Consider the following 15,815-nt stretch of genomic DNA (forward strand, 5'->3'; position numbering starts at 1 on the left):
AGAGAGAGAGAGAAAATCCTCCATCCACTGGCCACAGCCATCTAGGGCAGGGCCAGGCCAAAGACAGGAGCCAAGAGATTCATCCAGGTCTCCCACATGAGTGGCAGGGATTAGGTACTTGGGCTCTTATTTACTGCTTTCCTTGGCCATTGGCAGAATGCCGGATCAGAAGTGGAGCAGCTGGAACATGAATTGGCACCCATGTGGAATGCTGCCATCAGAGGTGGAAACTTTTACATGCTACTCCACAATGCTGGCCCCTAACCATTTCTGATGTTGCGGCATACAATGTCTTTGACAAAGTTTCTGGAATAGTCTAGGAAATAGGAAAAAGGAGAGATTGTTTTCATTCTGCATCCAAAATTCTGAACTCCAGTAGAATTGAAAGAAATGGTTGAGATTTTCTGTACAGTTATATTGGTAAAATTTCATGGCTCTGAGGGATGTATTCGCAGAACCTGGAAGTTCATATTACCACAGTTTATCTCCATTCTTCTGCAGACCACAAAGATAAACTCACGAATTCTCTTCCACAGCATTCTCTGTCACTATTACTCAAAAACCTGGGAAAATTTTCCTTCTCATTCAACCTCTAAGTCAGGTCTTACTTTTAAACAACTCTCAGAACTTCCTTTCCATTATTGCTACTTCTGTCCTCTTTTATTTCAGCATTTTTTCCGTAAGAGCCAAGTAACACAGTGCCCTTCAATCCTTTAATCCAGGCTTACTCAAACAGAAGTTATTCAGATAGGCCCCAGCAAATGCTGTTTAAATGAGCCTTTTAGGTATTTCTCATAGAATAAAATTGGAGAACTCCTGGAACAACTCATTCTGTAGACTACTGTCACATTCATTTTTCAGAAAAACATTTTATTCTAACATTATCCAGCTCACAACTATTTGATCTAAAATATTCAGTGTCCTGATAGTAAAGTATAGATCTTCAAAATCAACCACAATCCATGTTTTTCCTAGTTTCTCTCTTATATAAGCCCCAGCCATCTTGTAACACTTTCTGTCCCCCAAACAATAAAAGTTTTCTCTTTTGCACAGGTAAATCACCTTATAGATGTCCACCTAGAAATTGAATTAGTTCCATCAAGAAGACTTCATGGCACACACACTTACATTTACTCTCAATTCATAGCCTTGGTATAGTTTTTTTTTTTTTTAAAGAGCATGAATATAGCCAATTATGTCCTGTTAGGAATTGTGCATGTTATTTGCATAAGCTACTTCCAGAGAAGCTCCTTTTCTTTACAATTATTTGGCCAAAAGACATTATTTGCCACCATTACAGCTTTACTTAGCTGAAAATTAGTGCACACCCTCCTTAACCCCCATTTATATTTTGTGTGTTCAAATTAACTTTGAAAGATAACTGAAAAATGCAGCATTCTAGTAATGAATATCAGTAGAAGCGGAGATTGTACCTAGGTTTTGGGGGGGATGTAGAGATTCGGAATACATGTGAACTGTCTGTACTTTCTGATCAATTCTGCTGTGAATGCATAACTGCTTTAAAAATAACACGCACTTAAAAGGAAATAAAAACAACTGAGCATGTCCTAGCTTCCACTTAGGTTGTGGAAAGTTGGAAAGAGTATTGCTTCCATCCTAAAATGAGAAGAAGTTTGATGATAACAAAATGCTAATTATTCTTGAATCGATCAGAGAGCTGAGGTTTCAGGAAAACTAAGTAGCATGAACTCTGAGGAAAGATGGTGTCTCTAGTGAGACATGGCACCTGTGCACTGCCTCTCCTGGACCAGAGCATGGGCGGAAAATTGGCCCTCTCTATGAGCTTGTAAGGATTGCCTGCCCAAATTGCTAAAGGCTGCGTCTGAGGTACTGAGGAGTCCTAGATAAATGACTCAACATTTCCCCCTGAGACTACAGACACTGGGCAGGAGGATGTCTGGGGGAGTGGAAAAGAAGGAGCCTTCTTCCTGATGCAGGCAGGGGTGAAGGCAGCCAGAGTGGCTGCAGTCGGGGAGAAGGTACCTCCCTTCTACAAGACTGCCTCCCTCCTGAGACAAAACCTGAGTAGCAGAGGAGAGGCAGCAGACCTTTATCCTACAAAGATGAATACTTAACTGCTAAGGGAAGGGGACAGGAAAAGATAAGTAAAACGTTGTAAACATGGAATTTCTGTGGCCAGGAAATCACTCTGGGCCCAAACCATGAGCAATTTCCTAAGGCTGGAAGCAGTTACAGGGTCACTAAGAAATCCCCAAACCTGAAATGCAGAGACAGAAGATGAATCTAAGATTTAGATGGAAGCAGAACAACAAAGAATGAACCCTCCTCTTCTGCTTCCAGTGGTCATGAATGGAAGAGCAGGTAATCACAGTTTCACAGGAAAGAGGCCAGAGGCGGAAAGCTGAACTCTCTGATGTGTAACTTCACAGGGACAACTTTAAATGGAGGGGGAATGGCAACACTGGAAAAAATCCTGCAAAAAACTGAACTGAACAAAACCCTAAACACAGGTAATACTAGAGGAACTTGGATTTGTTGGTACGCTAATATTCACAGGAACAATGCATTTAAGTCAGCTCAACCCTTGATTGCACTGATTCTCACATCCTACCTGCCTCCTCATCCCCTTCCCACACACAGCACCAGACTAAGGGCAGACAAAAGAGACAAGCTCACTTCAAGGCATATTGTTCTTTTCTTGAACATCTGTTATCCTACATACAGAATGTGTGGAACCCACCAACAGTAGCAATCAAAGGGAAGAGCCAAAACACAACAAAAACAAGAACAATGTGAGGAGTAAAGAAATGAACAAATCCAGGAGCAAATGTGACTTGCATGTAGAAGCTATCATTCAGGAATTTAAAATAACTCTCATGTCTAGGGTTGTAGAATAATTTTGAATAATATAACATATGTAAAATTCTAAAATTCCAGATAGAGAAATGGAGAAAGCAGGACAAAAGGACTATGTGAGGAGCTAGTCACTGAGAAAATTAGTGAAAGAAATCTGTGCACAAATCCTCAGCTGGATATGATAACTGAAAATAAGCCAACAAAATTTGGGTGCTTGGTATTCAAGCTGTCAAAAAGCCAAAAATAAAGTGAAAATCTTGAAGGCAGCTTGAAGGGAAAAAAGAAAAGATACATCATATACAAAAAAAAAAGATCCAAACCAAAGCGGAGTTCTTGTCAGAAACTAAGCTAGCCACCAAGAAACATGGAATTACATCATTTAAGCACCGAGACAGGGGTGTAACTAACAAGTAGAAGTAATGTATACAGAGAAAATGCACTTTGAGAACAAAGAAGAAGTGAATTCTCTTCAAACAAACAAGAACTTATTGAATAGATTTTCAGCAGAACTTGAGCAAATTCTTCAGGCAAAGGAAAATAATGCTAGACAGAAAAATGGCTCCACACACACTATGAAAAGATGGAGGGGAGGAAGGAAGGGAGGCGGAAAGGAAGGAAAGGAAGAAGGGATCAATCTGAAAGTGGCAAAATATAACCTTAACATAAACACATTTTTAAATGTTTAACAAACTACAAGATATCTGATTAATACAAAAATAGTTGCAATTATTTGTATATTTAGTTTATGAATGTTAAAAAACTTCAACAATAATACTACAAAATACAGAGTTGCAAACAGTAATGTGCTCCTGAAGGTTTCTGTGCCACAACATGGAGTAATAATTATTTAGATTAGAATTCATTAAAAATGTATATTTCTGGAGTGATCATAGTCCCAAATGACACAATTCCTATTCAGAAATCCCAAAAAATCTAGATCTCTAAAGTTTATAATCCTAGAAACCACAACTCCAAAAGTTTAAAATCCTGAATATTGAATTCTGAAAGTCAAAATTCTTAAAACTTCCATTTCCACATATAGAAAAGGTTACATTAGAGGCCTAGAAAGTCAAATTTTGGGGAAAGGGCTAGGACAGAGTTGGTTGTATGGAGGATGTCGTATTGTGTTAAGTGGAACAAACACCTAGAAACTTGGTAAAGCACTGTGTTGGCTGTGATTGTGTGGGTGTTTCCAGAGGATATTTTTGTGTGAGCCTGAGTGGCCCAGAGGGGAATGATCTGCTGGTAATGTGTATTGATACAAGTGGGTTGGCCATGTGATACAGCAATGACAGAAATTTCAGCTTAAAAATGCATCATTTGGGTCTGGCATTGTCTCATAGCCAGCAAAGCTGCCTCCTGTGGCACCGGCATCTCACGTGGATGCTGGCTGGTATCCTGGCTGTTCCACTTCTGATCCAGGTCCCTGCTAATGTGCCTCGGAAAGCAGTGGGAGATGGCCCAAGTCCTTGGGCTTCTGCACCCACATGGGAGATCCAGAAGAAGCTCCCGGCTCCTGGCTCCTGGTTTCGGATAAGCCCAATTCCTGCCATTGCAACCATTTGGGGATTGAACCAGTGGATGGGAGATCAGTATCTCTCTCCCACCTTCACTCCATTTCTGTAACATTGCATCTCAAATAAATAAATGGGGTATCTATTCAAATATGTTAACCAGTTTACATCGGGGTTTTTTATTTTCTTACCTCTGAGTTCTGAGGCTTTGTTAAATATTCTAGGTAGAAAATTTTATATTTGTCTTATGCAAACATCTCCCCCCAATAAGTGGCTTGTGTTTTCATTTTCTTAAATATTGTATTTCAAGAAGCAGATTTTTTAATTTTGAGGAAACTAAATTTATCAATTTTTTTCCATTTATAGAACATATTTTAGTGTCTATTCTTGAATTATTATATTTTTATTTGAAAGGAAGAGTTGCAGCAAAGGCGGGGGAGAAATCAATCTTCCATCAGCTGATTAACTCCCCAAATGGTTACAATGGCCAGGAATGGGCCAAGCTGAAGCCAGGAGCCCTTCTGGGTCTCCCATGTGGGTGCAGGATCCAAAGGACTTGGGCCATCTTCCACTCCTTTCCGAGGCACATTAGCAGGGACCTGGATCAGAAGTGGAGCAGCTATGACTTGAACTGGAGCACATATGGGATTGGGCTATTGCAGGTAGCGGCTTAACCTGTTACACCACAGCATTGGCCCCTTATCTGGAAAATCTTTGCCAAACCCAAGATCGCAATGATTTTTCATCAGATTTTAAGTCTCTGCTCCATTAGCTTAAGTCTTTCATTCATTGTATATAAATCTCTGATCCATTATATTTAAGTCTATAACTTATTACATTTGATTTTTTAAACTTTTATTTAATAAATATAAATTTCCAAAGCACAGCTTTTGGATTACAGTGGCCTCTTCACCCCATAATTTCCCTCCCACCTGCAGCCCTCCCATCTCCCGCTCCCTCTCCCATCCCATTCACATCAAGATTAATTTTAAATTATCTCTATATACAGAAGATCAATTTAGTATATATTAAATAAAGATTTCAACAGTTTGCACCCACACAGAAACACAAAGTGTAAAGTACTGTTTGAGTACTAGTTATACCATTAATTCACATTGTACAACACCTTAAGGACAGAGATCCTACATGGGGAGTAACTGCACAATGATTCCTGTTGTTGACTTAACAATTGACACTCTTGTTTATGGCATCGGTAATCACCCAAGGCTCTTGTCATGAATTTCCAAGGCTTTGGAAGCCTCTTGAATTTGCCAACTCTGATCTTATTTAGACAAAGCCATAGTCAAAGTGGAAGTTCTCTCCTCCCTTCAGAGAAAGTTACCTCCTTCTTTGATGGCCTGTTCTTTCCACTGGGATCTCACTCGCAGAGATCTTTCATTTAGTTGTTGTTGTGTTTTTTTTTTTTTTTTTTTTTTTTTTTTTTTTTTTTTTTGTCAGAGTGTCTTGGCTTTCCATGCCTGAAATACTCTCATGGAAAATTCAGCCAGATCTGAATGCCTTAAAGGCTGATTCTGAGGCCAGAGTGCTGTTTAGGACATCTGGCATTCTATGAGTCTGCTGTGTATCCTGCTTCCCATGTTGGATCGTTCTCTCTTTTTTAATTCTATCAGTTAGTATTAGCAGACACTAGTCTTGTTTTTGTGATCCCTTTGACTCTTAATCCTATCATTATGATCAATTGTGAACTGAAACTGATGACTTTGGTTAGTGAGATGTCATTGGTACATGCCACCTTGATGAGATTGAATTGGAATCCCCTAGCTCATTTCTAACTCTCCCATTTGGGGCAAGTCCAATTGAGCATGTCATTTGATTCTAAGACCCATTTTAATTTTTGAATATGGTTCAAGGTCTGGATTCAAAATTCCTTTTTGCTTATGGACATCTAATTGTTCGTTACCATTTATTGGAAAGTCAGTCTTGGGTTGGTCATTGTGACTTGCAAAAGGAGTCATCCTATATGGGCACCATATAGATCCCAGCTGCTCCACTTGCCATCCAACTCTCTAAGAGGGCCCCTAGGGAAAGCATAGAGGATGACCCAAATATTTAGACCCCTACAACTATGTGGGAGACCCAGGTGAAGCTCCTGGCTCCTGGATTTGGCCTGGCCCAGCTCTAGCCATTGTGGCTCTTTGGGGAGTAAAGAGAGAAAGGGAAACTCAGACCCCTTCAAAGGAGTGAGAAGACTACCTATTACTTTCTTTCTCCTCTTTCCTCTTCCTTATCACTTTTTCAGTTATTTCCTCTTTATATTATGCATTATGCAGGCATTACCAAAGAGGTAAGTTTCAATCCCAGGCAAGCCTAGACCTTTAAGTTCACTAGGGTCCTGTTGTGTATATGTGAGGAAGTTGGGCAAAGTACTTGATACGGAAACTTGAGAGTAACATTTGCACAGCTGAGTCACTTATCCTGGTACTCACAAATCCATATTTAAATTTTCTTAACTTTCACTGGCTATGATTCAAATATCTCTCCTTTCTTAGATTAACTTCTTTGGTGGATACTTTACACATTATCTCATATTTGCATGTTCATTTTTTGTCTGAAATTGCAGAGTTTATTTTTTTCGAGATTTTACGGCTTTAACAATTTAAATGATAGCCTTTCTGTATACAGTAAAATTCCGTTCAATCTCTGATTGGTAACGAACAGTGCCAGAAAGTTCACTTTTCCTTGGCAAATAATAATAATAGCCTTAAGTACAAAAATAAATCACTGATTATAACACAGTCAGGGTAAGAAAATTCTTTAATTGAATTTCTCTGCTGAATTAATGCAAGCACTCAAAGAAAGTCATGATGTCCACATTTTGAAGATCCACCTCAAAAACATTTTAATCAGCATTGACAACAAACACTCTCGTACAAATATTGACTACACACAGTTACTGGAGGTGGTTACATACTCCACAAATTATGTGGAAATGCATTCGAATGCCAGTGGAGACTCCAGAAGCTTTTCCAAAACGTGGATGTATTAGTAGCAGATATATTCCAATGTACAAGGAATAAGCCATGTATATTCCAAAGTAATATACATGAAGATTTCCATGATCACGTACAACATGACAAATCAAAGCAGTAATATTTTTTCTAATAATGTCAGGTCATAGAAATGGAGAGTGCATAAATGTGGGAAGTTTTATTACAGCAGTGCTTCACTCCATGAAAGAGGCTGCTATGACATAAAAATACATCCACATCCACCTCCCAATACAGTCACTCAGCCTCCTACCTAAGTTCACCAGTATATCATCCTCTCCCTGGTTGCCAAGGCAATTCATCTGATTCTTATCACATCTGAGTTGGGTGGAGAACACTGAAGCAAAGCTCATGTCTCTAAGTGATGCTCATGAGTCATCAGGTTGCCAGTTTTGATGTTAATCCAGAGAATTGCCCCAAAAGTTTCTGCCAGGCCCCCTTCACCTCCTTATTCCTCAGACTGTAAATCATGGGGTTCAGCATGGGTGTCAGAATGGCATAGAAAAGAGAGATCAGCTTCTCTTGAAGAACGGAAGGCTCAGAATGGGGCTGGATGTAGGTGAAAATGGCCATGCCGTAGCACAGGGCAACCACTGTGAGGTGGGAAGCACAGGTGTGGAAGGCTTTCTTCCTTCCTTCTGTGGACTGGATCTTTAGGATGGTGGAGATGATCTGGATGTAGGACAAAAGAACCAGGAAAAAAGGAGTCATAAGCAGGACAATGCTGGAGACCATGATGGCAACTTCATTGGCAGAGGTGTCCACACAGGCCAGTCTGACCACTGCTAGAAGTTCACATGATATGTGATCAATAAACTTGTTATTGCACATGGGCAGCTGAAACGTGATGGCAGTCTGCATGAGGGAGTTGATGGATCCACTGACCCAGGATGTGATGGCCAAACTGCTACACAGTCTTCCATGCATGATGGCTGAATATCGCAGAGGGTCACACACAGCCACATAGCGGTCATAAGCCATCACTGCCAGTAGAACAAATTCAATGCCACCCAAGGCCAGGGAGAAAAATAGTTGAGCTGCACAACTCAGAAATGGGATTGCTTTATGTTCTGCAAGAAAATGCACCAGCATCTGAGGGACTATGCTTGTAGCATAAGAGACATCAACAAGGGAGAGATTGGTGAGAAAGAAATACATGGGAGTGTGGAGTTGGCTGTCCAGTCTGATCAGAAGAACAATGAGAAAGTTCCCCAGCACCGTGACCAGGTACATGACCAAGAACAGGGCATAGAGGGAGACTTGAATGTCCCAGTCACTGGATAGGCCGAGGAGAATAAATTCACTCACCCACGTCTGGTTATATGTTCCCATCAAAAAGTGTGAAAATTATTACTCTGCAGAAATAATAAGAAAAATAAAAATTCTAAGAATCATTTTTAATCTGTGCTTTAGACATTTTTTACTGTAAACTTTAGGCACCTTCATCCAGGTACTTCAGATCCTATACATATTTGTCAAGATAATACAACTGATCTCAATATGCAGTATAACTTTTGCATTAGAGATACAATCTAGTGCATTCAGGAAAACACAGTGTGGTGTCAATAAGGTGAAAACATGTAGATATGCACTGTGATTTCAAGAGCTCTGCATGTTTACCAAGATATCTCAGATTCCAGGATAATCAGCAAATTGTATGAAACAATGGCAAGTAAAACGATGAGTATTGAAGGCAATGTGTTGGACAAGTGAATAAGTGCCTTCACTATATTAACTAGAATTAGATCCGTCATGATAAAATGCATGAATATACAGTTAATGGAAATATTTGGAGGAGGAACACCTTGTGGAAAGATCTGAAATCACAGAACCTAATTTCAAATCTGATTTTATTAAGCATCTGCATGATGTTGGTTTAGTGATAAAATATTTTATATAAATATTTTGAGATTAAATAACTCACACATACAAATAAACTTACACTTAGATAACATATGGGAAAAGTACTTTTGAATTGTTATTGGTAACGCTACTATAGTAATAGAGGTGTTGTTGGTAACATGACCTCTGTTTTGGGATAGACAAATAACAAACATGATTTTCTCTGTCTCCCTCCATAAATTCAGACATAAGTAAAACTGGATGACTCTTTTAATATATATGAAGGCTTAAGAATGCCTTGGTCACTTTGAGGATACTAGGGGTCATCGGTCTTTTTGATAACATTTGGTCCTTTTAGCCACTAGGGGATGGAGTAGATGATTGTAAATGTTGCTCTTTTTGATTTTTCTCTCTACAACTTGCTTCTCCTAAGAATCTATTCTATGGGTCTGGCCTCCAAAGAAAAAAAATAAGAAGACAGATGCTTAGCTTGTCCACATAAAAGGGAGGAAGAGAACGTTTAGAACTCATCTTCACTTTCCAAGAGAGAGAATAAGATACATGCATCCATACAGTTTTGTATTCAAATGGAGATTCTCTTTTGCTTATTTTTGTTCAGTAAGTACTTTTTTAAGTAAAATTAATGTGTCATAAAACCAATTTTGGAAATCAAACAGAAGACATTACATTTAAATAATTTGGGAACTCATTGTTCATATCTACTAATTTTCATTTTATTCCACTGTATTAAACAAGGAAATTAGGAGAGAAAGAGGCAGGAGAGATTTAAATATGAGACAGAGGCTCTTAATCAGATGAGGATCTCTGAGATGAAAGGGAGAAAAGTGGTAATGCTTCAGTTCTCTTACCAGATTGAAGGCAAAACAAAACAAGTAAGTAATTCCAGAAATGGTCACCTAATCAAGACTTAGTCACATACAATTTTCATAAACTTCCCCAAAGTCTCCTGAAAATCCGATCTTGCCTTTTAACAGTTCCTCTTTTATTGCTCTACCCTGATATGCCCACCCCACCTCACCCCCAACACATGCACATATTGCTTTTCTACTATTAGGATTGATCTAAAAAAATGAAAGAATAAAATCCATGTGCCTCAAAAGACATTCAGATTTAAATAAAATATTTCATTTTTAGAAAGTATGAACCATTATTGAATACTTATTAGCACATCTGCATCCAAAGTAAACATTCCACTTTCTGTTAATTTGAAACATACATGAAATGTCATCTGTACCAGAAGCTAATATTTTAGGATAGTTATCCTTCCCTGTGCTCAAAGAAATGACATAAAAAGTGGACAAAAAGACACAGGAGAGATTGTTTTCACACCAACTGCTGCTCTGTGCTGGTTATCTGGAGAAAATACAATTCGGTGACCCACTGCACTCCGCTTCTCCACCCTGCACATCTCTATATCACCACTCTTGTCTCATTAAAAATGAGTGACAGTGTCACATCCTGCAGAAAGAATCAACTTCAGAATCAGTACTCCTCGACTTTGAATCTATATGTTTTCTGTTTCCTGGAGCATGGCACAAGCTGTTTAGTCTCAGGTTTTTGAGCTGAAAAATGTGCATAATATTTGTCAACTGAAAGATTCATTGGTAAATTAAGAGTTGAAAATTAAAGTTTGTCACTTTCAAGATATCAGTATAGGTGATGCCTTCTTGGATAAACCCCCAAACCACAGGCAACAAAATCAAAACTGACAAATGGAAATTATTTCAAACTCAGAAGCTTCTGCACATAAAAGGAAAACAATCAATAGAGTTAAGAGACACTCCATAGAATGAAAAAAAATATTTGCAAGCTACTTATCCAACAAAGCATTCATATTAGAATATATCAGCTATTCAAAAAACTCAACAACAACAACAACAACAACACACCCAGTCCAATTGAGAAATGGGCAAAGGATCTCAACAGACAGTTATCAAAAAAGAAATACACATTGTCAACAGATATATGAGAAATACTCAATATCACCAGCTATCAGGGAAATACAAGTTAAAACCACAATGAGATACCATCCCACCCATGTTGGAAAGCTATTATCCAAAGACAGAACCTAACAAACACTGGTGAAGAAGTGAAAAACGGGGAACGCCTATACACTGCTGGTAGGAATGTAAATTAGAGCAGCTGTTATGGAAATTTTTTTAAAAACTAGAAATAAACTTGCCATCTGGTCCAGCAATCTCATTACTGGATATATACTCCAAAGACTGGGACATGTTATATCAAAGAGATACCTAGGCCACCATGTTTATAGCACCACTGTTCACAATAGCCACAATATGGAATCAACCAAGGTATCCATAGTCACTTGAAAGATAAAGAAAATATGGTGTGTACATATATATATGTGTATATATTAATATATAACATATTATATATTTATACATATATATATATATATATATATATACACCGAATTGTATTTTCTCCAGACAACCAGCACAGAGCAGCAGTTGGTGTGAAAACAATCTCTCCTGTGTCTTTTTGTCCACTTTTTATGTCATTTCTTTGAGCACAGGGAAGGATAACTATCCTAATATATATATATAATATATATGTGTATATATATGTATAATATATATATTAATATATATGCATAATATATATTAATATATGTATATATATATATATACAATGGAATATTCTGCTATAAAAGGAATGAAATTCTACCATTTTCATCAAAATGGACTCAATTGAAGGACATCATGTTGAATGAGATAAGCCAGACACAGAAAGAAAAACACCATGTATTCTCCCTTATATTAGAAAAGAAAAAAAAGTCATAAAAAAAAGAAATGCCTGTGTGTATCATTATAGCTGCAAATAAAGCTTTGTCAAACTATGTTTTATTTATTTGTCAAACCAATGGTTAAGAATGTTATACTATTTGGGCCAGCACTGTGATGTAAACTATCACTCTAATGTTCAAATAACTTTTACTGATGTAATAGTTTATTTACAAAGGCAATTGCCTTGGGTTCAAAATATGTAAATCCAAATATATATTTTGTCCTCACCCTTTTGACTCATGGTAGACAAACTATATATATCATTTGCACTTAGGGAGACATATATTGGCTGGATGAAAATAACACATTATCAATTAATTCCATCTTCTTTTTAGCTTGGGCTTACTTTTCAGCTAAATTAAATGGGATACCTACTCTTATTTCAGAGTAGATGACCTAGGTGCCAGATATTGTATCTAACCACTCTTTGAGGAAGCCAGAGCTTGCTACATTTAGTTCTGACTAATTTGGAGATGTTAAAGCTCTCCACAAACTTTTGGTTTGCATCAAGGTCAAATAACTAAAGGAAAGTGCTGAGAATAATTGCTCTATTTTTCTGTGTGAAAGAGACAACAAAAATCTTTTAGTACAGTATTAAATGTGCAGTTGATGTTCAAAGCCAGTATTGAATAATGAGTACAGTTCAGAATCAGTTCCATTTAAATCTCGACAAGTTTTCACTTTTTTCACTTTTTTACTAGTGTCTGTTAGGTTCTGCCTTTTGGATAATAGCTATCCTGACATGGGTGGGATGGTATCTCATTGTGGTTTTAACTTGTATTTCCCTGATATCTGGTGATATTATTTCTCAGTATTTGTCCACTCTAGCTACTTTACCTCTTTGCCAGTCACCTCATGCTCTTTTAATCAACAATAAAACTCTATTTTGCATTCTTTGGGTCCTATAATCCTCCTGCTCAACAAACCTCAAACCATACCTCTCTGTATACATTTTGAAATATCTTAGTCTATTCAAAAGTACACAATTTACGCTGCCTGCTCAGAGCACAGTATCAGAGAATGCCATAGCTCTGTGGTTTGCCTCTTTAGGAAAAAAAAAAAAAAAAAAAAAAAAAAAAAACTAAAATGGGAGGACTTCCTCCCTCCTGTTTTATGAGTTGTAATAAATGTAGGGTAATTACTATGACCTTAACAACTGAAATACAAATTATATATAATAAGACAGGTGTCATTCAAATATGTCATGAAACATTACGTCCTTAAAGTCCTATCATTAATGACTGAATTCACTATGTTTCTGTGAGCATTGTCCTTTCTGTGAAGTTTAAAATATTGTCTTTATTTTAAGGGACAGATTTAGTTAATTAACATATGCATTACCACACATACTTATCTTTCTTTTCTGGTGTGAACACTTAAAATATACAAAATACATATACGATTTTATTTGTCAATAAGATAAAAAAGAAAAAATGTGTATTACCTTTGTTATTCCCCAGTTAAAACTACCGCTCTGTGTCTTCTCTTGCTTATCCAATATAATGATTAGTTACAGCATTCATCAAGACTAAAATGTTCTTCTCTGCATGACAAAGAAATAAAGACAAAAAAAATAAGTGTTCAGATTCTTCATGAAATTCATTACACATGGCAAAAACAATCTAATTTAAAAGTTAAATTTCAATCAACCATGACTTTTGCATTTAAATAGATCAAATCTTTTCATTGAATCCATGGAAACTATTATATTTCCTTTATTGTAAAATTTGAGTCTAGATTTTAACAAATGAAATGCTATTTCTAGTCTGTTCTTCCTTGATAAATTCACTCCTATTCTTTTCCTTATCATTTCACTATCCTACTACACAGTAACATCTTCAGCTTAAAATATATGAAGTAAAAATTTCTTAAATTATCTCAATTGATATATGACTCAGACTACCCTTTATCTGGAAGGAGTAAATAAAATGTGGCTTGAAATATCCTTGATTCTGTTCTCCTGAGTCAGATTTCCAACCATTCATCTGTGAGCCTAATAGCTCATGCCGTTCTCTGTTCTAATAAAAATGATGAGACCTTGAAGGAACCATAGCAGCTGTTTATCAAGAAAAGATAAGAAATCTGACATTTCCATATCAGGGCCTGCCCTTGCCTTTTCCTCTCTCTATTTTAAAAGGAGAACAAGGGAAGTCAAGATCTTAAGTCAAATTAAACACATCTCTTGGTAAATTCTCAGGGAGAGATTTTTGGTTATATTTGTTGTAAATATACAGTATTTTTTAATCATGGAAATCAAGCATCCCCCAACTTGGTTTTTATAATTTATTTAAACTCCAAACATGTATCCTCCATATAGAAGTTCCATCTAAGCCAAGCTCCCTACATCTCTGCAGAAATCCTGAGAGGAAAGGGTATTAACAATATGACTTCCAACATGAGCTACCCTTCTGCCTGTCACCACACTCTCCGCCTGTTCTTCCTCTAATAGAAAAGTTCTGTGACCTTGAAGGAACTCTGAGCAACTGTTCATCAAGAAAGAGGCACGACATACGATCCTTAGGTAAATCAACAAAACTCAACAGGCCCTTTCACTGTGTTGGTTCCATGCAGACAGGATCACTACTGGCAGTTATTTAAAAATATGTACATTATGATGTTCACATTTTTTTTTCTCAGTTTTAATTTCATTTAGTTTCCCTTGCTACTCTTTGAACAACATTCTAAAATACTCACATTACCTTTGCAAGAAAGCAAGTGTCCAGGGCTTAACACTGAGGTCATTTTTCCATTCGCAACATTCAGTGCCACATTCTGTAATATTATCCCCGTGAGTGTATTATAAAGTTAAAACTTCCTGACAACATAGTGTATTTCTATTCACTAGCTGCTTTAGAAAGGGGATCTTCTCCTTTACCTCCACATTAGGACAAGAACATACTGATTTGGAAACACTGAGAAAGAATGCATACTATAAAACAATGCCTCAGAGTTTCATCGTTAGGCATATCTTCAGAAGAATAATGTCTGCAACTATGCATTCAATTTTAAAAAGACCATGGTTGGATAAAACTTTGGAACAACATTGAAAATCTAATCTAAAATATAGGTGGGCTTAGTGGTGAGCACATTACCAACATTATCTTTCATTCATTACATTAATGATTTCTTACAACTAAAGCACAGAAATTGTTTTGTGAATCATCTTTTTAAAACACTGCATTGAGTCTTAATCATATTTGTCCTGCTAGAGTCCTCCACAATCTCAGCTGAGGCAAAGAGTGCTAAATACAGAAGCAGAGCCCACGAAGGTAAATCCCACCATCTTCAGACATTTTTCTTGCTGGTGAAAAATAATTAAGAACCATACTTTTACAGAGATGATGAGTAAACAGAAACGACATTTCCATTTTAAAAATGGTTCATTTGCGCTGCAGTTGTAGGCTGGGTTGTGGCACGTTGACTGCATCCATCTTCTGATCAGGAATGTTTTCGACATCCTGGCATTTGAACACAGATAGCACCATTGTCAGTGGGTGGGTGGCACCTCCCTGATGGTTTTAGACTCTGAGAAGACAATTAGTTTTTCTTCTTTGGAGTCCTGTTATCTACTTTAGTTGTCTTTACTTTTCACATAATCTGAGTATAATTCTGAGAATCAATTTCTCAAACAAACGAAAACCTAAAATTCACTTTGAGTGATATATTTTATATGATTTCATTCTGCCAGTGCTCACCTTTGTATCTCTTTTGTCAACTGTATCTCATAAGGATTCCTTTAAAGTATCATTCCCTTATTCTGGAAAATATCTAGAGTGTACTACCTA

At 37.2% G+C, this 15,815-nt stretch overlaps 1 protein-coding gene across 1 annotated transcript; it reads right to left on the minus strand.

Annotated features, from left to right (window-relative positions):
* Nucleotides 1–7,109: 7,109 nt before the first annotated feature.
* LOC100348312 (olfactory receptor-like protein OLF3) lies at nt 7,110–13,576 on the minus strand. Its single transcript, XM_002711949.6, has 2 exons — nt 13,475–13,576; nt 7,110–8,715 (listed from the first exon to the last, which is right to left on the minus strand). Exon 2 carries the CDS (start codon nt 8,690–8,692, stop codon nt 7,739–7,741), a length of 954 nt encoding a protein of 317 aa, XP_002711995.1. The 5' UTR covers nt 8,693–8,715; nt 13,475–13,576; the 3' UTR covers nt 7,110–7,738.
* Between the last annotated feature and the right edge of the window lie 2,239 nt (nt 13,577–15,815).

The sequence above is a fragment of the Oryctolagus cuniculus genome, chromosome 3, assembly GCF_051225735.1.
Source record: "Oryctolagus cuniculus isolate XC-2025 breed Fujian yellow rabbit chromosome 3, ASM5122573v1, whole genome shotgun sequence".
NCBI lineage: Eukaryota > Metazoa > Chordata > Mammalia > Lagomorpha > Leporidae > Oryctolagus > Oryctolagus cuniculus.

Excerpts from the sequence above, each read along its gene's own strand:
- LOC100348312 (XM_002711949.6), bottom strand. The coding sequence starts at position 8,692 with ATGGGAACATATAACCAGACGTGGGTGAGTGAATTTATTCTCCTCGGC.